The following is a 25680-nucleotide window of genomic DNA, read 5'->3' on the forward strand; positions in this document are numbered from 1 at the left end:
AGTACCATAAAAAGATTAGAGTTCCATTGCTATAAAACTAAGAAAAATCAGACAAGCTTCTCTTTCTTAATATTTAAAGCTACCAGGCTCCTGCTGGAGAAGCTTAAAGCTCTGCTCTGCTTTTATCTATTTTAAAATCTTTCTGAACAACAGCTATCAACCCAAAGAAATATATTTTCAAAGTATTCTTTCATTCCTCAACAAAGGTAGACATTGGGAAGGTACTTAAATCCATTAAGATGCATGTAGAGTCGCCTCTAGCAACTTCCAACCTATTTTAAATAAGCAGAATTTTTCTATTTCCATACAAATATTCCAGTAGTTTAGTAAACATTTTGTACCTCAGTAGGCATCGGTGTTTGTTAATCTCATACATAAGGAATAAATTCCAAAGCTGCAGGAGCTCTGTGTATTCCCAGGACTCTGCCCAGGCATGCAGACCCCTGAGCCAGACTCTGCAGGAGGATGTTCCTCCAAGTACAGTAGGCAGCCACTGGGGCCAAATGATTCATTCCTACCACCACCTCACAAAGTCTAATTTGATAATTATAGTGATTATCAATTAGCATCTCATCACTATTTGATGACACACGATGACTTGAGGCTAACTAGCATCTCATACATCATTTAATAAAAATGCCATGAAAAGAGGGCTGGTGGCAGAGGCCAGCAGGCAGAGTGAGCTGAGTAAACAAAGGAATGTGCAACAGTTTGGGGACTCTTACAGGTTAGTTTTGCTGAGATGGGCCAGTGCAGACACACCCCCAATGTGAAGGGGCCCTGTGCAGAGCCCTGGCCATCACAGGAGTGGGAGCTCCATTCCCAGCCTGGGACAGGCCACAAATCCACTTTGTCTTCTGTACCTGGAAAGTCACTCCCACTGTGCCAAGGTCTGCACAACAACACTAAGGTTCAAAGAGAATCCTTCATTACTCCGGACAACAACCCAATGTACATTTTAGACTCATTAAACTCACTTTAAAAAGGAAGAAGAAAGCAGATAAATTTTACCCTGAAATATGTAAGCCAACTATCAGAAGACAGAACAGCTGAAGACCTAAGCACAAAATGAATTTACAAGTGGTTCTGTCTACAGTTCACTACAAGATCAGCTTTCACATGGATGATCATTCAAGTTTAGAGAATACTCAACCAAACTGTTGCAGCTGAAACTCATTTCTTCTGTTCACCTTGAAGTGTAAGCTACTTATCTCAACAACTTTACCTGATCTGTTTCCTAGGAGTGAAGAACCTGCATTTCAGTATGCCTGAAATACCTCTTATGTCTTTAATAATGCTGGGATAGTTATTATGGAAACATTAGCTGGTTATAGCTTTGTATTATGATTCATTCAGAAGAGCCATGGCCCATATATTTAGAATGTTCATTTTTTTATTTTATAAAAAGATTGAAGTCATGTAATTCTCTCATGCATATGACCACATCATTCCATTAGAAACGTCTGTGGCTGTAGCAGAATTTCCATTTTCATGAAAGTCTTTTATATTGTCATCTTCTCTCAAAGTAAATTTTTGCATAAAAGTGATGAATGACTTAGAATCCATTAGAATTCAGAGTGCAAAAAGAACCACAAGTTATAAATTAATACAAATTTTGTGAAATTCCAATAAAAGCCCTCCACATCCAGACCTCCACACTGGTTTATGTGTCAAATAATCCTTAAGAAGACTAACTGTAATCTTCAGCATTATATAAAAATTACAATGTATTTTGTTTCTGCATTCATTGTTTCATGTCTTCTACACTTCATAGCTTTATCTGCCCCAGTATTTTTCAGAAATAACATCTTATTCTCTTCCCTTCCCCTCCTTGCCTTAAATACTCTTAGTTACTTAAAACTAACTTGGTGTAAGGACTTTTTTCAGGGACTACGTAACTCCCTGAGATATACAGTAACTGAAATTGATACTACTGCAAATGCTGAGTAATCTGAAATAAACTATTGAAAAATTACACTCTACTATGTGCTAAACAAAAGTTTCAATTCACTTGTAATCCAGTAAAATGGCTAGTTTACTACTAACCATAGAAAAGCTGGCATCTAAAATGATCCCTGAATCCCTGGCACTTAAAACTACCTTTTATGATTTTTCCTTTTTAAATGTAAACAGCAAGAATCATCAGCATTTATCTGTCAACATGAAGTATCATATTGGCACCTATCAACAGCAACTACCAAAAGAAAAAAAGCAAAAAGTGACGTGAATTTTAATTTGCAGAGATAATTATGTCAGGTATGGCTTGTTTCAGGATAACAATACCCTGTTAGGGCTTGCAGGCCTCAGCAAAAGTAATTTGGAAATAGCAGTGACAGCATAAACAAAGCACTGAGAAAGGTTTATGAGGGTGGAGTCCATATAAAACACTGGATTAAATCTCTTCTGTATCCTGCGGCTCCAAACTTTCTGAGGATGCAGCAGTAAACCCAGAGCAGACAAACTACAGCAGACTTGGCTTCCAACTCCTCTTCCTCAACACACAGCCCCATCCACTTCTTACAACTGAATGCACCGTTGTTCCCCGTGAAATACTTGAAAACAAAGAGCTAAAACACAAAGACTATTCCCCTTCATGGAGTATGAACTTCCGCTTTTAATAACTAACTCCTGGTGCCACACGATACAGTTCTGCATTGTCCAGTACACCCCACTTCAGCCAGACAATGCACACAGCAATAAAACTCAACCCAGCAAAGAAAGTGAAAGCTGCGTTTGTTCAGCGTGTTATTTGGCGCAGCCAACTGTAATGCTTCTGCCTGCCATTTATTGTTTACTCTGTCAAAGGATTATTAAGAATTAGGCTACATTTGGCAATTTTTGAGAAGGGAATTTACATGCAAAGTGACTGACACTTGGTATTTAAAGTCTATTGGTCGACTCTGACCCTTCGTTTACAAGTGACTCATTTGACTGCAAGGATCTCTGATGTGGAAATGCTCAGATACGAATCAATTGCAGTTTTTGTCTCGGGTAAATGTTACTTGGCAATCCAAAAGAAATGAACAATGCTGAGACCGAGGCTCACATAGAATAGTGCTCATATGTTTAAAGAATTCCTTTTAACATGCCTGGTTTAGTTCTAGTCGGAGGATTTATGACTCCCCTTCTCCTAATAACTTATCTCAGAGCACAGTGGTTTTAAACACACACACAGACACAGAGACACACACACACAAAACCAGCAGTTAACTCTTTTGCTGCCTGAAAGAACAGCACGGATGCATTTAAGTAAATTTAAAAAGCAGGTTTGATGCTGATAGGGATTGTGAGTCTCCGTGGGAGGTTGGGATAGGGTAAGGATAAGACTAGAAAGGGAGAGAAACATGTAGGTACAGTTTGCAAATCCCTGCTCCATAAAGAGACGATTGTGTGTAAGAAAAGACCATTCCTACATGAATCAGCTCAGTGCAAATTCTGCAGTTTATCTCTGATAAGGATGAAAGTAAAAGGGTTTCTCTGTACCCGCGCAAGATTCCCTTCCTCTCAGAAGGCAGATGCAGCATTTCTATAAACAAAAAATGTCTCTAGCCCTACCTTGTGCCAGTGCTTGCAACATGTGGAGCTGAAGCAACAGAAACGCCCACCATCCCCGACAGAAGATGAAACAGAAGTTTAACTTTATCATCATTCCGCCTCGCCTGCTATTCCTTCGGGCAATAATTTCGCGATCCACCTTTCTTTCAACCGGTGTTGCCTCACTGATGCCCATCCGATCCGACCGGCTGCCACTCCTGCCAGCGCTTTGGTCATCGCTCATTCCGCACCCGCGGGCCGGGCTCTCTGTGGAGGGTCGGGAGCCGGTGCCCCGCGCTTTGGGGGGAAGCGAAGCCCCCACTCGCCAGGATCGGCGGGCTCTTTGATTTGTGCTCGCTCCGCCTGCAAGCCGGGAGCAGCGCTCCGTGTGCCTCCCGCTATGACAGTCGCCACCTAAGTCAATGTTTCTTGTGGAGGTATTGATTGCACCAAAACAACCAGTCAGAAATGTGAAACACATGTTTCTCTGCACTGTCACATCCAATGCCTTCAGCAGAGAGGGAGTAAGTTCATAGGCGTCAGTATTTCAGTAAATCCGGATCCTTCAGCACATCGCAAACAGGAACAGGGAGAAACTGATCCATCTTAGCAGCCACCAGCAGACAATCCAAAGAGAACCTTTTATACTGCAACAGTGATGGAAACTGTTAACCCCGTCATTTTTGTGGAGCGTGGTGAGTTCTCCAGCATGTGTCCCATCCTCCTGTAAAAACCCTCCGATGGAAGTGTTAAATTCTCGCAGAAGGGGGGGTGGGAAAAAAGCGACAAGAGAAAAAAAAAAACTAATTGAAAGTGTCTCGTTATTCCTTGCGCTAAGGATTTATTTCAGACAATTTCAAGATTAGCCATGCAGACAGAGTAGTCTCCCGATATCCCCGCAAAGCTCTGCATAGTTTATATTAATCCGATTTTCCTTGGAATACAAATCTCTACCGTCAATAGAAGGGTTTGCAGGGTTCTCGAGCAGGTAAATCAAGCAGCTCTGGCTGTGATTCCAGCTCGCTGTGCAGTCAGGCAGCCACAGGCCGGTGCCGGTGTCACTTGAACTCCTCACGTTCAGCCGGAGGTAGGGAAAACCTCAGTTGATCCGGTCTCTCTCCTCGAAGGCTGGTACCGATCCCTTCCTAGCAGGGAGACCGCGACAAAAATCACCTCTAAGTGGGAAAGCGCTTTTTCTCTGGCCGGTTGTGGACGCAGCAAGGAAGCAAACCCTCAGCTGGACAGTGTCCGGGGTGGGGGGAGAGAAAATCTCCCGAAACAAACAGCAACAAGGTGAAATCCTCCCAGCTCTGCTGAGCCGGGCTCCTGCTCTCGGCGCTGATGCAGCCCAGGGATCCCGGTCCTTCCTCCGAGCGTCTCTCGCTCACAGGCGCTGTAAACACAAGGGGGAAAGCGCGATCACAACAGCGGCAGCGGCGGCAATAAAACCCAACCGAAAAAAAAAAAAAAAAAAAAAAAAAAAAAAAGGGAAAGCAAGCGCTGGAGGTTTTATATTTGAACAAAGCATCGGGGTATTGTTTCAGTCCCGCCTTCCGTGAAGGGAAAACTTTCGTGGGAGATTCCCTCCCCCCTCTACTTGTTAAAAGAAAGGAAAGGAGTAGTTATAAAAGAAGCACCGAGGATAAAGGCGAGTTAAAAACAAAGCACCTAGGCGCGAAGTTGATCAAACACGAGCCCCGCCGGCTCGCCCCGGCCCCCGAAAGCCGCCTCAACTTTCCTCACCGCCTCAGGCGGCGGCGCGGCGCGACCCTGCCCGCGCCCCGCCATCCCCCCGCGCCCACCTCGGCGTCCCCGCCCCGCGTCCCGGCTCCCCCTCGGCTCCCTCCGAACCGGCAGCGGCGCTGCTGGCTCACCTCCCGGCTCCCCGCACGGCTCTCCCGCCCACAGCGCCTCAGCCCACCTTCCCCTGACCTACACCTCACCAGCGGGGCCGTATCTGGGCTGGGAAGGGGCTGGGGAGGGGGCGCATCCTGCGCGGGGCTGAGGGGATGTGTGTGCGTTTATCTGTACGGGTGCGTATCTCTGTGTGTGTGCCACTGTCGGGACTGGGCGGCGCGGGGCTGGGGCGGTATTTCAGTGCAGGTTCCGCAGCCGCGGGAGGGGGGACACACAAGCGACGCCATCCCCATCCCCTCAGCTGCGCTCCCTCCGGCCGGGACGCTCATTGTGCGGCAGAGCGGGGCGGGCGGCGCGCGCGCAAAGGCGGGAGCGGGGCTGTCTCGCGCCCCCTTTTGCCCCCTTCCAACCGGCCTGAGGGGACGCGGCTTGCGCTCCCCGCGGTTTGTCCCCGTCCCCATCCCCGTCCCCATCCCCGTCCCCGCGGTCCCGGCGGGGCGCTCCGCCGCCGCGTCCCCGCGCTAACAGCGCCCCCTATGCCCGCGCGGCGGTGCCGCGGGCGGGGACACGCCGGGCCCGCCCGGACAGGCCGGGCCGCCGCCGCCGCCTCAGCCGGGCGCGCCCCGCGGCGGCCGCGCCTCCCGTGCGCCGCTGGGCCTGGAGCAGGAGTGCGGTGACGAGCCCAGGGAGCCCCGAGGTGCGAGTGAACCCCCGAGGTGCGAGTTTAACCCCCGAGGTGCGAGTGAACCCCCGAGGTTTAACCCGTCCCTGCGCGCTGGGCTGTGCGGTGCTGCCGCCTTCCTGTGCCCGCTGCGGTTGTGCCCGTGCAGGGCAGCGAGGGCTGCAGGTTGGCAGAGCCAAAGCTGGAGCTTGGCTCCTGCTCCTTCTGCCTTTTTGAGAGCAAACACTGTGTATTATCACATCAAACACAAGGTCATCTTCCCGTTCTATTAACAGCCGGTGTGGTGGGTGTTTGACAGGTGTGTTACCCAAGAAAGCACCTTTTTCTCTAGCCTTTGTTATTTTACGGCATTCAAGAAGGTAAAGCAGCTTCACAGTTTGCACTCCGGAGCAAGGGAACACTTTCCCTGGTTCCCTGGCAGGATATCCTGTGCCCAACACCTGCCCCTCAGCTGCCTTCCTGTCCAAGCCATTCCATCCGTCAGCATCCAGAGCTGCAGGGCAGCTTTTCGTCCTGACCTCCCTGTGTATCTCCCAGGTACATCTGTCTGCCAGATTCCCTCCTACGCCAGTCCCTGCTTCTTCTAGTATCCAACAGGTTATTAAGTTTTTATGACGTCTCTCGTCTGCCCACCCTTTATGCTTCCGTGTGCCAGCTTGTTCCGTGTTCAAGAAGTTGCTGTACTAAAATCCTCCTTATTGTGGCACCTTTTCCTGGTGGGAGATATGAGCTGTATTCACCAGCCGCCTCTTCTTTGTGGTGAATAGAGTGAAAATAGCGATTCTGTTGTGCCTGCCACGTCACACTTTCCTTTTTTTGTGCGTAGACCACATTAATAATTATCTACACATATCAGGACTCGGTGCTTATGATTTTCCCTGCAATACGTCCGTTTTGAGAACAATGCAGCCTGAACCCAGATTGTGTTCAGGACTGACCTCAAGGAAGTAACAGTCTGTTTGTAACTCCCAATGCACCAATAGTAGTTCTTTTACTGCAGCATGAAAAAAAACCTCTCTTTTTATTTAACCAGTAATTTTGGGTGGAATTGATTTGCCTTAACTGGAAATGGAAAACATATTCGTGTGTTGGGAAGTTTTGTTTTGGTTTTTTTTAAAGCACTGTTACCAAAGGAGCGTAGGGCTGCTCACAGAAATTTCAGTTTAAGATTTCAAATTCAGTTTGATACCTAAGAAAGTCCTCTGTGCTTCCTCATGAGTTCGAAGGGAGGCAGTTTGCAGTGGTTATGAGAATTGTGAAAAGTCCGCTGAAAGAGTCGTTGTCGGACTGTTGTAACCAAGGTGCTACAAAGGAGAAATGCTTATTTCTGTAGCATTGCTCAATTTCAGTGGAAGTTTGTATCACTTTGAAATTAACATGTTTTCCTTGTAGCCCTTTAAATCTGTTCAGCATGCAAACATAAACATTGGAAAGTAACCTACAAACGTAAACATCGGAAAGTAACTTACTTTCATCGCTCAGGCCTTGTTTTCTTATTTAAATGTGATGTCTTTTATACCTGACATTTTGGGTAAATTGTTTGCAGTTTGTTATTTTTAACAATGAGCACATCTAAGAGGACAATATTACAATATTAATGGTTGGGGTTTTTTTTCTATTTACCTTGGTTACAGTAAATATACATAATAGTGTTCATACATAGAAAAACTTACCTGAAATATTGTTATCTATGTAAATTAGTGAAAGCTTTTTACCACTTCCCCCTCCTGCATGCATGTAACAATTAAACATATAGCAGGAATGCTGGTAGGAGAACAGCTCTCCCACCTGAAAAAGCAGGAACAACAAATCTGATGGTCATAAAGACAGAAAAAAGGAAGGGATGAGTTTTCAGGAATTTTTAAAGTAAACACAGGAAGAAAAGAAGTAATGTAATTAGTTTTATTTAAAGGTGGAAAAAGAGAAGGTTGAATGTCTTTATCAATGACTGTTGTGTTTTGAAACTAGGTGTAAATGCGGTGAGATAATGAGACAAAAGAGAAAGCAAGAAAAGGCTGCACTACTCAAGAGGGGCCTTGTAATGAAAGGCAGCCTTCTAGCCGAGAAAGTGGAAGCATGGAACTACTTCCACAGGAAAATCTCACCAGTGTTTTTTTACAATCTTCTAATCTTCTTCCTTTATATCTTTTGGGGTACAGTTTATTGATTCTTTAGCATTTGGAATTAGCTAAACTCCTACAGATGGAGTGTTCTCATATGCAAATCATTTGATGTGCTTTTTAAGGCTTTATTTGTTTGTTTGGGGGGGGGTTGTACGACTTTGTTTTTGAGCACTACAGCAGTTGTTGGGATCTGCTGTATCTCCTCTTGGAGTCTCTGGTTCTTGCAGTCATTGATGGGTGGTAGCTGGGGTCTAGATTATACAAACGTGATGGTTTTAAACCAGGTTTTAATGTGGTTTGTTTGGCTGTTTTAGTCCTGTAAACCAAATAATTATACTGCATTATCTTCTATTTAAAAAAAATTATATTTTTTATGTGACATTTCTCGACAGCACACTTTCTTTGTTGATGACTTACTCCACATGGAAAATTTAACTGGTAAAGCAAAAGTCTTTATCAAAACCTTTGAAAATTAAATGGAGGACTATATGAACACCATAACAGGCAAAATAAAAGTTGATATTCTAGTAAGGTCTTTATCATAATTAATGTAGAACAATTACTACTTTTAATTCTTTAATAGAAGGTACGGATCCTGAAAACAATTCCATGGGTTGTTCCTACACTTCCATTTTCCTTCACTAAAAATTTAAAGTGCAAAACTCAGGACAAGCAATTTTTATTGACTACCACATGATAGTCCCAGAGGGTTCTTATATTGCCTTTCCTTTTCTCCCAAGAGGGACAGTGCTTTTGAAAACAATGACTTTGCAAGTAGAAAATAACTTTCTTTCAAATGGGAAGGTTTTTCAGCATATTAATTCAACCTGAATTCAGTGAATTTTTGGGAGGGGGCTAAAATCTTTCCTAGCAAGGGTATATTCCCAAGGGACACTAGCCAGCTGCTCTGCTTTTATCAAGTAAATATGCTTCTACGTCAATAAAAAACATTGGAAGAGAAGGGAAAAAGTATCCCATTATATGCTGGAAGTCTCAGGGGAAACATTAGGCAATGACTTCACCACACTTCTGGAAGTATCTCCTGCAGCAAACGCTGTTGCAAGAGCAAGAATAACTCCCATTAAATGTTACTGGCCTTAAATAACTTAATATGGTGTTAGTTTATAAAGCCCCCAAACAAACAGAATGACAAATTTTTGTTTTCTCCATGTGGTTTGGATTTACATAAAAGAAATTAGAATTAGATTTATGTACCTCTTATGTCTGATTTTAAATTCAGAGATGCTAGCAAATTCAGAGTTAAATTCCTTCTTGCTTGCTTCTTAATATGATTGTGCTCAGGAGTGTGGGAACAGGCGAGGTGCAGTTCTAAGGCACAATTGTAGAAGTTGAGGGCAGAATGAATATATGGAAATGTTTCATGGCTTTTATGAGCCTGAGAAGGTTCCTGCTAGAGCTGTAGCACTCTGTATTCATGCTCAAATTCAGTTAAGCTGATGGAAGCAGTGTCTGTGCCGTCAGGACAAGGAGCTAATGTGGTTTCTGAATTATCCCACCTCCTGTATTATCCCAAGGTAACGATAGGCTTTCTCATTTAGCCATCAGAAGAAATCCACAATGACCCAGCCATGTTGCCCTGCTGTGTTTTATGGAGTAGAGAGTTAGCGAAGTAAGATAAAGGATCAAGACAACAGGTTCTGCGTTTTTGAAATGCAGACGTTTGAAAACATTCTCAGAGCCTCCCAGAGGAAGTCTATGGGGGCTCTTATGATTCTACTCCAGACAAGATGGGCTAGAATGGAGAGAGAGATCTTCTCTTAAGAAGTCTGTGCCTTCAAACACCAGCGGGTCTGGCTACCCAGCCATGGGTTGCCGTGATTGCCCTTTCATGGTTCTGATGATGCCCCAGGCATGAGTGACCTGAGCACTTTGAGAACTGTCTGAAATTGCCCATAAATAATGGGGCAGACTTCGGACAAAGACTGAATGTTTCAGTTGAACTTAACCTTTATACTGAGGAGTGCCATCTTGGGGACTTCCTCAACCTTCTAGTTGACTAGGAAAAAATAAATGAAGCAGAATCTGAAACGTAAGTATAAAAGAAATCTACTGAATAGCAGCTGAATATTACCAGTGAAATGCATTAATTCATCAGCTTACACTTGATCACACTAGGCAGAAGACATCCAGAGACTACATCAGACTGTAGGGTGATATTAGTTGCATTCTTTTTCCCCCCCAATCCTTTTTTGTTTTTTTTTTTCCTGGAACTAAACCATAACCCATTCACAACAGTAAAAATTACTGCTTCTGCAGGACATGTCTCAGGCAGGACATAAAATGTTAAACACTTTGAAATGAGATTAGATTTCATGATGTTTTCTGTTTTTCAATAACTCCTATGTGAAAAACCCAACACACAAATCCCCCACAAAATCTTTAGCTGAAGTCCTTGTATCCCATGTGAGATCCGTTGTGATTTCTGTTGATTACAATTTTCTGAATTTCCTGATTAAGATGCTGTAATATGCCCGTGGTTTCTCCCAGAGAGAGTACTAGTTTAGTCATTAGTGAACTGGTTATTGTCTTCCATATTCTTATTGACAAAAACATTACAAAGACCTAAATGACTTTCCTGCAGTCCCTGAGTAGTGCAGAACACTGTTTTTATCAAGGGCATGGGTTATTTTCAGGTGCATAAACATCTTAAGTAAGCAAAGACATCCATTGAACACTTTGTGATGGGATTCCTCCATTACAGTGAGGAACTGTGTTAAGTGTATGCATAGAGATCATATTCCAAAAAATAGCATATTCCTGAGATCCTGTAACTGAGAAATGCAACGTGCTAGATGTGAACAAGTTAGTTCATTATTACAATCCTGCATTCTTCTGACTTGATTGACGTGACTCAAATGGAAAAGCTTTAAAAGCAAAATGCCAGTGTGACAAACAGATAACAAGGAGGATGGAAACAATTACCACGAGGGCTTGAGCAGTCCCACTCACTAAAAGGGTGAAAACTGAACATCTCAGCCATGTTGCTGCTGCAACATTTGTCTGTCATGGAAAAATAAACAGGTCATGAAATAGCAAAGGGAGTTTTAAAGAATAAATAGAAGCTATTTACAGTGATTGGCCACCTGAGCTATAGATGATTTTTTCCTCCATAGGACATGAATATGTATTGATGAGTAGTATTTTCAATTAGGATTCAAATCCAGCGGAATCTGCCACTATGGAAATTTCAGCAGATACTTCTCTGCCATAATGAGACCATGGCTTGTCTTTTAAGGACATTTTGGCTTTATTAATCCTTTGCTCCTAAACATTTGTGTAGCCAAAAATTTTCCAGATTTATTGATGACTGAAGTTGAGATGTCAATTTTAGATACTGTAACTCTGGTTTACAAAAATAAAAAATGGACCATACTGTTGGTTCAGGGAGATAAAGTGAGAGGGTTAATGTGAGTGAGCCACTGTGCCAGATGGTTTTTACAAGTACTGCTATTTTGGCATAAAATTAATGTTGTTCCAAAATATTTTTGCCAGATATCTGTGCAGAGATTCTGAACAGCAGGTTCTTATATTTAGCGGCCAAAATAATTTATTTGTCACCACTGTTCTCCTTGGCTGCATCCTTGAGTACATCAGCTCAGCCCTTCTCTTGACTGGCTGCATTGGCATCTACTTAGTGCTTCACAGCTTTTTCTAGACTGCTTTTCTCAGTTCTGTAATTCTTCCTTTTCTTAGAAGTTTTTTCTTTCTTTTTTATTATTTTTTTTAAGATGATCAAAAGCAATTATAATATATCTTTGAATCTGTTCAAGATAGGACAAGAGTTCAGATTAGAACTAGAGAGCTTTCCTTTCCACAGGTCTCTTATCATGATTCTGCTAACAGAAATTAATTTTGTAGAAATCCAGGCTTGGGCACGGATGGTACATTTCACCATTCTTACAGCTTTAGCTCAAGGTTATTATTGCTGCTCTGTGCTCAGAAGGGAAGGCTGCATACTAATTACAGACATTTTATCTTAATTTCCATAGCAATTAAATGTTATTTTAAAAGGCTAATCTGAAATATTTTCTAAGTGATCCACTTGGGTGACACCCTTGCACCATTTTTAGGAAAGCGATGAAAATGTATTTAAACATGTGCTAAGGTCTTGAATCCAAATGTCACTTTTCACTGTTACTTTTCAGTAATACAGACAATATGAAATGCATATTCCTTGGAAGAAAACACCCACAACAAAGAAGTTCACACCCATGATAAATTTAAGCAGCAGCAGAATATCAGGATAGCTTTGACAACATAGCTGATGTAAAGGAGAAATATTGGAGTAAAAATAAAATAAAACAATCTTTATTGAAGAAATTTATGTTTTAAAGGAAGTAGGAAAGCTTTGTGGTTATTTACATAGAAACCATTGATTTTCTTAACTACTCTGTAATGCATCTATGCAGTAATTTAGAAAGCTTATACTTAAAACAGATGCCAGCATTATTCTTCAGAGAGTACTCAGAGCACAGTGAGTGTGAGACAGATGGATGCAGCAGAATCAATAGTTCAGAGAACTCCATCAGGTGCATGTGTTTCACATAGGTCAAGTTTGATGAAACCCCAGCTTCGTGAATCAACACTTGTGGTGTAAATAATTCACAGGAATGGAAAAAAAAATCCACTATGCTTATATGGGATGAATATAAATACACTTTTTAAGTAATTGTTAGTGAGCTGTAATATGATCTGACTCTTGTAGCTGTATATACATATCATCCTACTGATAGAGAGTTTTAGTACAGCAAGAGGTTGGAGATTTTTGTTTTAGTAATGAGTTTAGTGAAATAAGGAAAACTATGAACTTTAAACTGAGTGGCATTTGCAATACAATAACACTGCAGCCTCTTTGCTCTTTTACTGTAAAAAAAAATATATAAATCTTTAATTAGTATTTAAATCTGATCTCATTCCTTATTTGATATGTGTATCTTCAGGTTTTAAGTATGACTCTAATGTGACCTCCCTTTGGGAGCAGCTCCACAGGGCTCTGACAGGCCCAAGAGGAAAGGGTACAACCTCCAGAGTGAGATGACTTGCTCTGTAAAGCACTCAATGATCAGAACAAACTCCACACCAGTGAAGTAAAGTAAAGCTCAGCTCAGTCTGGATCTCCCTAGACATGGAACTTAATTCTGCTCCAGCACGTTTTTTCAACTGCTGCAGCCTTACACATTTTGGTGTCAGTACTTCTGTTTTTACTGGTAAGGTGAAAAAACCCAAAGGAAGTCATGTGTTGTTATCATTTGCCCCCACTCCCCAGAACTGTAGTGGATTCCAGGTTGTGTAGGATGAGAATAAGAGCTACTTTGTTTTGCTGAGAATGTTTATCATTGCATGTTTTTCCTGACAGACTTTCAGAGAAGCCTTTCAAGCCCCGTCACAAAAGCAAAAATTAGGTAGATAAGGGTGAAACTTCAATATTGATTTGTAACTTGGATTCATTCACATACAACTAAATTCAGTTATGAAATTTATAACCTTAAAAGCCTAAATAAAAATAAAGATGCCAAAAGGAACTCATGGGAGGTGGTGTACTTTGTAGAGAAATAGCAATATATTTCTTTGCTAGTCAAAATTAATACTTTAAAAGAGTTACCAAGATGAATGCAAAATACCTTCAAATTTATAATGCTTAAATAGTACAAATATTCTTTTATATTACATAATGCTTGGATATACCATGGATTCTTCAAACAACTGCCAAACAAGTTCTGTGAACTGTCAGTGTCTCTTTAGCAATAAAATTTCCAGAAGACTGGAAGGAAAACCCAATGTTGTGTAAATATTTTAAAGTTAATGACGCCACAAGTAATCCCAGACATGTTAATTGAAGATCAGTCCTCATGCACTCAACAGACTGCTTACGATGGAAACAGTAGAAGCAAAATTGAAAATCAGTGCTGATTAATTTGTTTTTTATGGAAAACAGATATTGAACAAGAATACTGGTGCTGTGGATGACATCACAGCCTTGACAGATAATCTCCCATTGCTTCATTTAATGTTCTTCTTTGCCCATAATGTCTTGCCTGATTATGGTTTTAAAAACAAGTGGGTTATCTGATATTCAGCCCTTTAGATTGGAATGATAAACTGAAACAAACTTCAGAAAATAAACACTGGGTTGAAAGGTGTGTGGAAGAAGCATGTGTTTGGGGGAACTTTGTCAGATCTATTTTTAGGCCTGATATTACTTAGGATCCTTCCTGAAGAATGACATTCTGAGAAATCTTTCATCTGTCAGGAGAAGCATGCTTTGGGATATAAAAAAAAAAATCCACCGTTGAAAAGTGATGCTAAATTATTTCAGACCACAAATAAGAGTAGAGGTTGTCAACATTGAATTTTCATCTCTATGGTGACACTTGAAAAAGCTTAGCTAAAGCAACTGTAAGTGTGAAATTAGAGAACATAAACTGAAGAATGATAAATCCCTTTGTGGATGTCATAATTCTTGAGTAATATAAACTCTAGTGTGCTGGAGTTTGGAATTTAAGAGATTTTTAACATCTGAAATGAAATAATCACATTGAGTTCAACTAGTTTTATTTATTGCCAGTGTTCAGCAGCTTAGGTTTCCTGAACCATTCACTCGGACCATTCCAGTTGGTAACTGGTTTCCACATATTTTACCTAGACATGCAATGGCCTCTCTGTAGATGATGTTGCTTATTTAGAAAATATTCTGTAAATAGACTTTTTGCTATTCCTGATTATATTTTTCTTAATGTTCAATATTGCTTTCCAATAGAAATAATAATTTTGTTAATATTCCAACTTAAAAAAAAAAAAACAAACTTTGTGTACATGACTTGGCTTTAAAAATTACAGGGAGTTTGCAATATAAACAAACATTGCTTCATCAAACAGCTGCCTCACAAGATGGAGTAGAATACTGACCTTATCCATGGAAGTCTTTTTAGTAGTTTCAGGGGGAAGACAGGGAAGGAAGTTGCTATTGCACAGTGGTTGATTGTTCTTGGTTTCACCTGAACCCAGTGATCTTTGTTGATCATAGCAGCAGCCAGAGAATTTCTCTAATGTGCAAGAAAGAAAACAAAAACAGCAGAGAAACTGTTCCAAATTCTGAGAGACTTGTCAACAATAAAGTGTGTTAGTTGCTTTGGTGACAAGAACAAAGCCAGCAAGGAAGGATATTTGCAATTAAATACTTAAAAAAAGTTTCCAATTACATTTATTTGTAAAATGTATGGCAACAAAAAGTGAGTTTGGAGTCTCCATACTTCTTTTATATGACAAGAGAAACTTTGCTTTGTGGCATTCATTGAACAATGTCACATCTTGCTTTTTCTTTCTCAACTCTTTACTCCAGCTTTTCAAAAGGAGATTTACATGCTGTCTCAGACATCTTACATACATAGATTAACAAGAAATAAATTTGCCTTGGATTTTGGCAAATCTCAAAACCATATGTTCAGAGAGTTCTTTCATTCAGTTGTAATTAATTTTTTACAAAATTAGTAGCTTTAATCTATTGGATACCTGGATGGAGTCTGAATCCTGCTATGGGTGTTTGAAGTCTCAGGGAGTTGTAGTAGATCAAGCAAAGCTTTCATAGGTTTGGCCTTTCTCCTTTCACTATATGCATCTGTGCTAAATAATACTGAGGCTAATTCTGCCTTTTGTCATAATGATATAAATCCAAAATAAAGCAAGGACTTAGTACATGTACTCCAGGCAAGGGGCAAATCCTATATATTACAGCAGTAATATATAAATGCTTAACTTGCAGCAGATGAATATCTCTGCAGGATTTAATTTAAGCAGACACTTCTAGTTTCAGTGAATGTCACCTGGAGCAGAGCTTGGTGTGCTGGTTGGAGACACTGTGCCTTGCTTGCTGTTATTGCTTGATCTCTAACAAGTCCCAGGGGCTTCCAGTCACTTAGCGTTCATTATTTAGGCAAAATTTCATTTAAAGGCATCCTAAAATGTTGTAAAATAATGATTACAAAGCCTCTGAACAAAGCAAGAACAATATATCTTAAATTGCTGCTTGAAATATCTCAGATGTAGAATTTTTCTGTTACAAAGCATTTTGAATTATTCTGGGTTTAGTTACTTTAAGGTATATTTTTAAGTAACATCCATAAATTTGTCCCTAGAAAAATATCAAAAGGGTGAAAAAGAACACTTGTTTTAGTTGTGCCCCTGTGCTGAATAGTCACATTTTGCATTGGCTCCTTGATAAACATTGCAGCTGAGAGTAATTCTGAAAAAGAAAAATGGAAGAGCAGCTTTCCTTCCAGCACACTGCAGTATAACGTCTTATGACACAGCTAAGTATAGCTAATTTATTTGGAGCAAAGAGGTTATTAAGATGAAGATTAATGCACAAATAACTCTTTCCTGGAAGCTTACTGTGATACATAAACTCACAAAATCTGTTGCATGGGAGGGTTTACAACTGTGCTCAGTGTGGCTGGAATCCTTTTTATCAGCACAGTAATATTTGGGGTACTCTTCCAGAGGCCACTGCACAGCAGGGAAGAAGGGCCTGGACATTCCTTTTATCCCCACAAACATGTAAGTGTGTTTACTGGAAGAGGAATAATTGTATTGGGGTTCAAGATCCATTATGATTCCAAGAGGAGTCAGTACCATGATTTCATGCTGATAGCCCAGAGAAGCCACTAAGCAACAAATGGGAATTGTTGGTTTGTTGTGGTAACTGTGTTTTATACATTTCTAGACCATCATGGACTGCTTTTGTTTTGTTTTGCCTTTCCTTGGAGACCTGGGTATTAGGTAGAAATAATACCATGATTTTTAGTAGATTTGGGTTCTTGCCCTGAGTAACCCCCCTATGTAACTTCCTCCATGTATCTAATGTGTACCATATGTCTGGGGTAATAATTTGCAGGAATATGTCAGAATGTCTCTCTAGTAAGGTTAGGGGTAATAAACTGTTGTTAGTGGTTCCAAGGTCAAACCTGAGTTCTTTCCATGGAAATAAAAGATAGCACTGCATTACCTTGTCAAGTTAATACAGTGTGATAGAGCAGCTCAGGCAGCACATCCTGAAAGACTGTAAATGTCTAATAGATTTAGGAAAACTGTACCTCAGGGAACATATTAGGAAGGATTCATCAATGGATCAAAACTGTCTTGGAGCCTTACTTATTGGGGACCAGCAGAGTTTTAAATTATTGCTTTCTTAAGAAAAGCCTCAAGACAAATTGTATTTCTTAGATTAGCTTTACACGAGTGGTCAATAGTTTATGTTGGAGAATTTTGAGGGTTTGTTGTGGTTTTTTTTTTTCAACACTGGCATGAGCAGTTTCAATAATTTGAACTCTGTAATTAAGTTTTGATTTTTTTCCCAAATGATTTTCAAATTGCTTAATGTGCTGCTTATAGTCTGTCGTTCTTTGCAGATGAAATTGGACAGATTTGTGAAGTGTCTTAGCAGTGTGTCTCTAATGACAAAGAAGTTTAATTATAAGATATGGGTTTGCAAGTTGTGCATTAATTAGACACAAAATTAACAAAGTGGGAAGTTTGTACACATGTTCACACATACACAGAACATCAGGAAGTTTTCATGCATAGATGTGTCCCAATGTATGTAAGCATTTGGAATCAATACTGGTTTAAGGGTTATAGCAATTATTGAGAATTCTGCTACTCTGTGTGTTTTGAATTGTACTACAATTCATCCCTGTGAAATCAGTTACTCGATATTTCCAATGTGGCTGAAGTAGAAACTGGCCTCTATTTATGATTGAACTTAGATCTCCCTATTATGCTTATGCTGTTTAAAGTCATGATGGATGGTAACTCACAGCTCAAACAAGAAAACTTTATACCAAGGAGCAGATAAATAGGATTAAGTTAATAATTCTGCAGTTCTGGAGTAATTGCTATTTACAAAGCACAAACTGTGGTTTACTGATGACATCATTAGAGTCTTGCTTTAATTAAAGTCTATATTGCCTGTGTTTTACTATGACTGCCTCTTACTGTAAATTGATTTTATAGGGCACTAATTTGTGAACTCGATATTGCTGCAGAATAAGACTTGGTTATATTTCTGTGGTCTACATGCTACACAATATTTAAGAATGCGTTTAAAGTTAAGTATGTGTTCAGCAGTTTGCTCGAACTCTTGCTTCTTTTATTCCACTTCCTGCAAATTCATGCCTCAAATAGACATACTAAAGATTGGATCCTTCTAATCTTATTAATATTGAGTAATGCCTTAATTGCTAGACTGTCATTTTGACACAGACTATTATAATTTCAGAACAAGAAAAAACAAATGCAGGTTATTTAGAAAACTGTGTTCAAGCCTAGAAGTAAAATGTTTTGACAGTATCACACAGAAGAGGAAATAAGGTTTTAGATTTGTCTGTTATCAAATATAAACCATGGGTTGCATCCCATGGAAAGGAATAGATGTGGCTTCTTTATCGAGTACCTATTGATTTTTAGTGTTGAGAAGAGTGACCAAAGAAAATTAATTTGGAGAAAAATGGTGCTTTTTACTGATGCCTGCAATTGTTGGATCTCTGATTTTGTAGTTCCCATAACAACATCCAGATGACTGAGGACTCTGCACCATTGCTGTCCATTGAACCTACAGGATGTGGCTGCTATTGCTCCAGTTTCCTTATTTCTCTGAGAAAGGCAAATGCTTTGGGAAGCTGGCTCCATGCTTTGTTCCACAAAACAAAACTTTTCTGCTATTCATTGTCTGTATTCTTCTATCTGTAAAACCAACAAAACCTAAATACCTAATATTGGGAAATTCTTATATCCCACTTACAATTCATGTCTTTGTTCTCCTTTGAGTGCCCAGAGAAATACAGTGCAACTGTATATTTTTTGTTGCAAGCAAGAAATGAAAATATTCTTTTTGTAAGTTACATTTTATTTCCAGCTGAGTTGTATCAGTTTAGGTAGAACAATAGCAGAATCCAACATCTTAAGAGGTAGAGGGACTATTTCTTTTAAATAAATTTAATCCTTTGGGATGCAAATGAATTAAGAGCATGTAAATGCTCTACAATAAGAAAATATTCTTTTTGTGACCTGCAGTTTACACTTATCTGAGTTAGGTATTCATTTCACCAATTTTTTTTTTATTTGCTTCAGGTAAACCTGAAGCTGCATTCTGGGACCTGTGTGTAGAGAATGATTTATTCCAACAAATTGACAGCACTCATACTCCATCTACCATGCTGACAGTACAAGTAGTTGATATGTCTTGAATTTGTTAAGACATAGACAGTAGAAGGATTTAAAGGTTGGGGAGCATTATTTTTTTTATCCTGCTGGCGATGAGATTAAACTAATACTCCAAGTATCCGATGGCAACCTGTTATTTTAGAGATAAAAAATTCCTGAACTGCCAGTAAAAGAGAGAATAACCTTCTTTGCAAGTAGCCATGATCTTTAATTTGTTTACTAAAGTTGTCTTCAAAGAATATATACGTTAAACCTGACAGCTTGATTGCACTGGGGTCTTGCCCCAGGGCAGCTATTTGGATGCATCATGGACACAGAATATCAAAACAAAATAATTTTGCTGGAATAAAAAATCTGTCTATCTTGCTGTCCATTTTGACTGTCTCAAGTGCACAATTCAACAGTTTTATAAAATTGAATAGTATATGCTCCAATTCTCTCTTGGAATGTCGTGATGTTAGGAAACTATTGTGTTTCTGTGCAGAAGGAGATGGATCTTTATTCCACAGCAAAGCCTTGCCTAGGGCATTATGATTTTTCCCTACCCATATGTTTAATGTGTGTTCTTATATACAGATTGCTGCGAGGACAAACCTCTTCACAACCAGCTCTCAACTATCCCTTACAAACTCTTGTTATGTTAATTAAACAGTTTTTGTTACCCCATACACAAAATACTAAGCCTGGAAGAAAACAGTTTTGAGAATACATATTAGCATCCTTAAAAACACACAAGCAGAAGTATATGTTTATGTCAGGAAAATGTAATAACTATTCCAAACCCAAAAATTACCAAGCTAGAAAATTGCATTAGTATATTTGGGCTCAAATTGATCTTTGAGGCATGCAGGCAGAGTTGAGAGACTCAGTGGTCTGTCAGCAATTCAATACTATTCAGGGAAACTTAAGAATGCCAACAGAGGGGAAAGTACATGTAGAGTTCTTCAGGCTGCTTAAGAGCGCTGCAACAAAGAAACAACATTGTCACCTGGCAAAAATGAAAGTTAAGAACCTCTGCATTAAGTTCATAATTTCAATGAAAATATGTAAGACTGATTTAGATGAACCCAAATTGTCAGCACATTCTTCTTTATTTCATGAATATCACACATGCTCAAGTCTGCCTGGACAACACAGTAACTTGGTCTGCAGGAATTCTCACACAAGCTCTGAGAAAATCTGTGCCTGAAGTTAGAAACAGTTCCCAGCAGCCAAGAGCTGTGGCTGCCCTGGGAGGGTTTGGCTGGGATGTGCTCAGCGTGTCACTTGGACTGGACAATTGTTGTAGGTCCCTTCCTACTGAACTGCCCAGTGTGGGCTGAATCTTGCAGGCACTGGCAGCTAAAGTCAAAGCCTCCACTGAGCTATACAAGCTCTATTTTTCAGATTTACAGCAACTAAATCTGGGCAAATTTTCAGAAGAGTGGCAAAAGCTAAATCCCTGAGGTGAGTTATGGGTACCTGCCAGTATCTCAGTCCCTTTTCTAGTCCATGAGGCTTAATGTTCATTCTGTCATTGAGTTTCCCCTTATAGTTTTGTTGTACTGTATATCAGTTGCTCAGTAATAATTTCTTTTTCTTGTTAGATCCCTTGTTTTACTTAAAAAAAAAATTAACAACCAAGCTCACAGCCTAGAAAAAGCAATAAAATAAAGCCTTCAAATATAGAACTATTCTTAAGTTTTTCTAGCTGCAACCTATTTGGGAAGTTCATCAAAAACTCTAGGTGAAGGAGCAGAGAGAGTGCACCTGACTCTTTTAGCTGACATTGGAATAATTAATTTTATGAAAATGACTTCTATTGGAGGTTAATTTATTTTGGCTGACAGTCACATACATTAATAGACATATCTAATGCTGCAGTCAGTCTGAACTTTATTTAGAACAGTTTATTTATATCTTTGGGTGATTTCATTGCAAAGAGGTGCAAGACATTTAGGATCATCAAGTATGAACATTTTTTCCCAGTTTAAAAAAATACAAAAAAACAAAACCCCCCAGAATTTTGACTGCTTGAGTATTTTAGCCTTCTGACGGTTAAGCCTAAAATAGTTTGATTTCTTTCATCAGTGTAGCTTAAGCAGTTCCTTCAGATGACACAGTTGATTCCTTGTACAGTGAGAAACACCAGACATCTTTCCTCTAATTCTGCAGCTTGCGACTTTAGGAACAAGGACATGCCTCAACAACTTGGTGTATAAAATAGTGTTTGTGTGCAACTCAGATGACTTACCTGTTCTTCTGGCCATCATTTGATATTTATAATTGTCTTACTTGTAAATAGCTTACACAAAATGGCCAAGAACAATAATCTATCTATTTGAAATGGCTCAGATGTAGTTGTATGGAATGAGTCCATACTTTAAAAAGCAGAGCAAAGCTGAGAATATTGGTGGGTTCTTATACTCTTCTAGTCTGAAAAATCCAGCTGTAGAAAAAAACCATTGTGCCCATTTCAATTGTATTTTTGAAAGGGTATATTATGATAGTAATTTCCCAGGAGGTAGTTGTGCCTTCTGCTTTTTTTTTTTATGCATAAGGATGGATTCTAATGTAATTTTTAAGTCTTACTTTTATCCTACTTTATCCTTGAGTTCCCACCACCAGATAATCAAGGAAACAAAACTGGTGGATTCTGTATTTGTATAATTAAGTCAGTGCTTGGCTTTCTAAGTGTGTGTGAAAAGTCGATTGACAGTATTTGTAAGGAGAGAGAATATGCCTAGAAACATAGTTCTTATAAACTTAGAGACATGGGAAAGTTGACAGTTTCAACCATGTTGTCCAGTTTTCTCATGCACTGAAAACCTCCTGATAATCTGATGTCCTTTGCAAAATATGTTATCATGGGCATTGTGTAGAGTGGAAAACAATGACTCTCCCTACCCTGATATATGACATCTGCTATATCATTCATTTCCATAACCCTTTTCCATGGCTAGGGTCCAACTGTTGGATGGAATTTATTAATTTTAGTGACATCAACCTGTTACAGTGTCAGTGGTACAAAGTCAATCTTTGTATGCAAGCTGGATTGAATGATGTTTCCATTGTTCACTCTGCATCCTTGGGAAAGACATTTTGAGTCTAAAAATATTAAATCAGAAAAGGAGAAGCAAGAGAAAGAGCATTATTTAAAAGTGTTGTAGTCATCAGAGACTTAAAGAATCTTGTCTGTAGCACTTCAAGAGAAGAACAGAGGAATTTTAGTACCAGCAGAATCACAGGTTCAGAATAACTCCCTAAATTTTGGAAAACTTAAACTTGCGCCTTTACAGGTAGAACCCAGAATTTATACTGAGGCCAACTCACCTTTATGGTCTTGAGGAACATGGAAATAGCAATATTTGTTCAATGATCTTGGAGCTGTAGTGTTAAGCATAAACTGAAGTGTGTGCTTGTGTTCCCCAGGACTTCACTCCATGACCTCTGTTCTTCCAAAGCACAGCAGAACCCATCCGGAGGCTGGCTGACAGCCAGGCTGTGTGAAAACAGCTGGCATTAGATTGGAATGGGAGCAGTGGGGATTCACTTCGTTCTACACAGGCCTGGAAGAAAATAAAAATATTAGTTCACACAAAAACCCAAACCAGGGCTATGAAACAGAGAGATGAGTGATGTCAGAGTTCAAGGAGAATCTGGATGACACCCTTAGTCATATGGTTCAGTTTCCGGTAGGCCTGTGAGGAGCAGGGAATTGAATTTTATGACCATTATGGGTCTGTCCAGCTTGAGATATTCCATGATTCTGTGATTGCCTTAGACATAAAACTGAAAGATCTTTACTGTGTATTGATGAACCTGTGAAAAATGGCAGTTTGTGTCATTGATATGTACTAGAAGTAGGAGGTTTGTCTTATGAGCCTGCTTTGAAACAAGATCGATTTCAGTAAAAAGAAAGGTTTTCTCTACCATGTTTCTATCAGCTCTGTATATGCAATTGCATGTACTGAAGAAAACAAGAACTGCAGTGGGAATAGTATTTGCAGATGATAGTAACAACTGAACTGATCACCCAGTCATTGTTGCCTCTTGGTTTTGTAGTCATTCGTGCCTGTGTGGAGTAAATACATATGCTGAGAGAGAGATTCAGTAGGATTCAGTGGAGTCCTGGGTTTTTTTTTTACAGTATTAATTTTACAATCATTTCTGCACCCATGTGGCAAGCAGTGAGAGTGAGGTCTAAGCTATACAGAATCAGATTTATCTCAATTTATATACAAAATTATTCTATTTGTGTGGAATACCCAAAATATTTAAATGCAGAATGTGTATCCTGACTCTTTTCAGATTTAGGACTGAATATGAGACCCTGAACAGATATCCCTTCAGAAAATGAAGCAGAGATATATATATTTCCAATTACAATTCAGTAGGTCAAATGGTGGGTCAGCTGCTCAGTCCCCTCAAAGACAGGCAGGATGAATGGAGCTGTATAAAGTTTGAGTGATGCTTTTCCCTTCAGAGATATTTTATCTGGCATGAGGCTGTGCTTCCCATTGCTCCTACCACAATGGTAGCCACATAGAGTTAACCTGATTTCATTGTTGTTTTTTTTAGTTATGCTTCATTCTCTCAATTACAACAGTCATAATGCATCCGTTCATCATTCATTCTCCTTGGTTATTAATCTGAAGTATGAATCTGTTTATATTCAGGGAAACTTTATTTAAAACCCTGGGGACTACAGTTCTCAATGTAGTCCCCCTTCTATAGATTTTGCAGATTCTATCATAAGGTGTCCAAGGTCACTGGGAAGGGGAGGGTGAGAGACAGACAATGCTAATTCTGCTGACATTGAAGTGTTATGTTGGAATTGACCTGGAAAAAAATTCCCTGAAGAGCAGTAGGGTGTCAGCGTGAACTCCAAAAGAAAGAAAACAGTGAAATTATTGAACTGTGCCAAGTGCCGTTTTTTTCACCTCCTCTTTCTAACTGTTAAAAGACCAAGGAGTGTCCATGGAGCAAGGACCTCTTAACTCCCCTCACTCGAGGTTCCTCATTAGAAGAATGATTATTCTGGTAGTAGTCTAACAAACCTAATGTTTACTAAAAAAGCCCAAAGTGTATAGAATCTGTAATAAGCACATCACCCTCTTTCTGAAAGACTTTTGAAGTCCCTGCCCTCCATAGTTGTGCTGTGGTGTTGGCTGGCAATGCCAGGATGTGTTTGGAAGGAGGCTGATGTTATAATACAGCACATCACACTTGCTGAACTTTGGCTGTTGGAGGAGCTATGGAGAAAAAATCCACAGCAGTGGAATTCCATGTTCTTTTTCTCCTTTCACCTACCTCACCCTTTTGCTTGTTTTTCTTCCCTCTCTTATTAACCTAATTTTTTCCCAGTGGTTTCCTTTAGGCTTTCCCTGAACTTGTGGGCATATGGGTTTCCAGCTGTAATTTTATGCTGGATATGAAAATTGAGTATGTCACACGAAAACTCTGCTTTGTGAGGATGGTGCTGCCTTACATTACTGAGTTTGCCAGAATTCTGACGCACTTTTCTCCCAATAAAACCACAAGGCCTTGCAAGAGCAAGAAGAGAAAGGTGACCTTTGATCCAAGTGGGTTTTTGTCTGGTTCCTGTTAGGTCGTAGCATTTAATTATAAGGTAAGTGTACCTGCCTTTCCCTCCTTCAGGAAACAGGTCTCAACCTGGTGAACTGCATCAGCAACTCTGACCAGCAAGAATGTATTCCCCTTGGGTTAACATTTATGTGGACACTGCCTTATAGTCCTTGTACAGGTACAATAAAACAAGTTTTATGTCTGAATCCCATTCTGTATTTCCAAAGAAGGTGTGATGCTGGCATCATAAAAGCCAGAGCAATTTATACATGGCAGCAGGAGCCTGTGATTGAATTACAGGGTTACTATTTAGCCATGAAACTCTATATTGTTATTGGCCATGTGTGTTAAGAGAATATCAGTAGTTAGCCCTCAGGGGCTATAATTTATAATTTACTTTGCAGGTGGGAAAAGTTTATAGTTCAAGAAAGTATGTGTGTCTGAAATCATGTTTGTGCCATTATGTAGGGAGGAGGCAGAAAGAGAATCAAGGAATATTTTAGTTTAATGGAAAAATCTGTGGGTTATATAAACATGAGGTAGAATGTTTCTCTCTTTTGCTTTTGTGTTTGCACTGATGTCTGTGTAATTCTGGAGCCGTCCTAGCATTATGCACGTTTGCAGGATAGTTCTTCATCTGTAGTAAGGCAGTTTCATGCTTGAAAAGATGCAAAAAGG

General features: G+C 39.9%; 2 protein-coding genes across 11 annotated transcripts in view; one reads left to right on the plus strand and one right to left on the minus strand.

Moving 5' to 3' along the window:
- The window catches only part of SDK1 (sidekick cell adhesion molecule 1), a 378688-nt gene extending 373085 nt beyond the window's left edge, over positions 1–5603 (minus strand). For 2 of the 8 annotated variants that reach the window (XM_085592158.1, XM_085592155.1), the window contains exons 1-2: positions 5478–5603; positions 3556–4927 (exon numbers count right to left, since the gene is read on the minus strand). In XM_085592158.1, coding sequence (XP_085448284.1) covers positions 3556–4015 — 460 coding nt within the window. In that variant the 5' untranslated portion in view covers positions 4016–4927; positions 5478–5603. Of the gene's footprint in view, positions 1–3555; positions 4995–5202 lie in introns of those variants that run through there. The other 6 variants (XM_021549399.4, XM_085592153.1, XM_085592154.1 and 3 more) reach the window with 5 other exon arrangements.
- A 402-nt stretch (positions 5604–6005) lies between these two features.
- Positions 6006–25680, plus strand: part of CARD11 (caspase recruitment domain family member 11) — a 106401-nt gene continuing 86726 nt past the window's right edge. For 2 of the 3 annotated variants that reach the window (XM_085592169.1, XM_085592171.1), the window contains exon 1: positions 6006–6107. The gene's annotated coding sequence lies outside the window, so the exon portion shown is untranslated. Of the gene's footprint in view, positions 6128–25680 lie in introns of all 3 variants that reach the window. The other variant, XM_085592170.1, reaches the window with a different exon arrangement.

This window comes from Lonchura striata, chromosome 14, assembly GCF_050655825.1.
Source record: "Lonchura striata isolate lonStrDom1 chromosome 14, ASM5065582v1, whole genome shotgun sequence".
Taxonomy (NCBI): domain Eukaryota; kingdom Metazoa; phylum Chordata; class Aves; order Passeriformes; family Estrildidae; genus Lonchura; species Lonchura striata.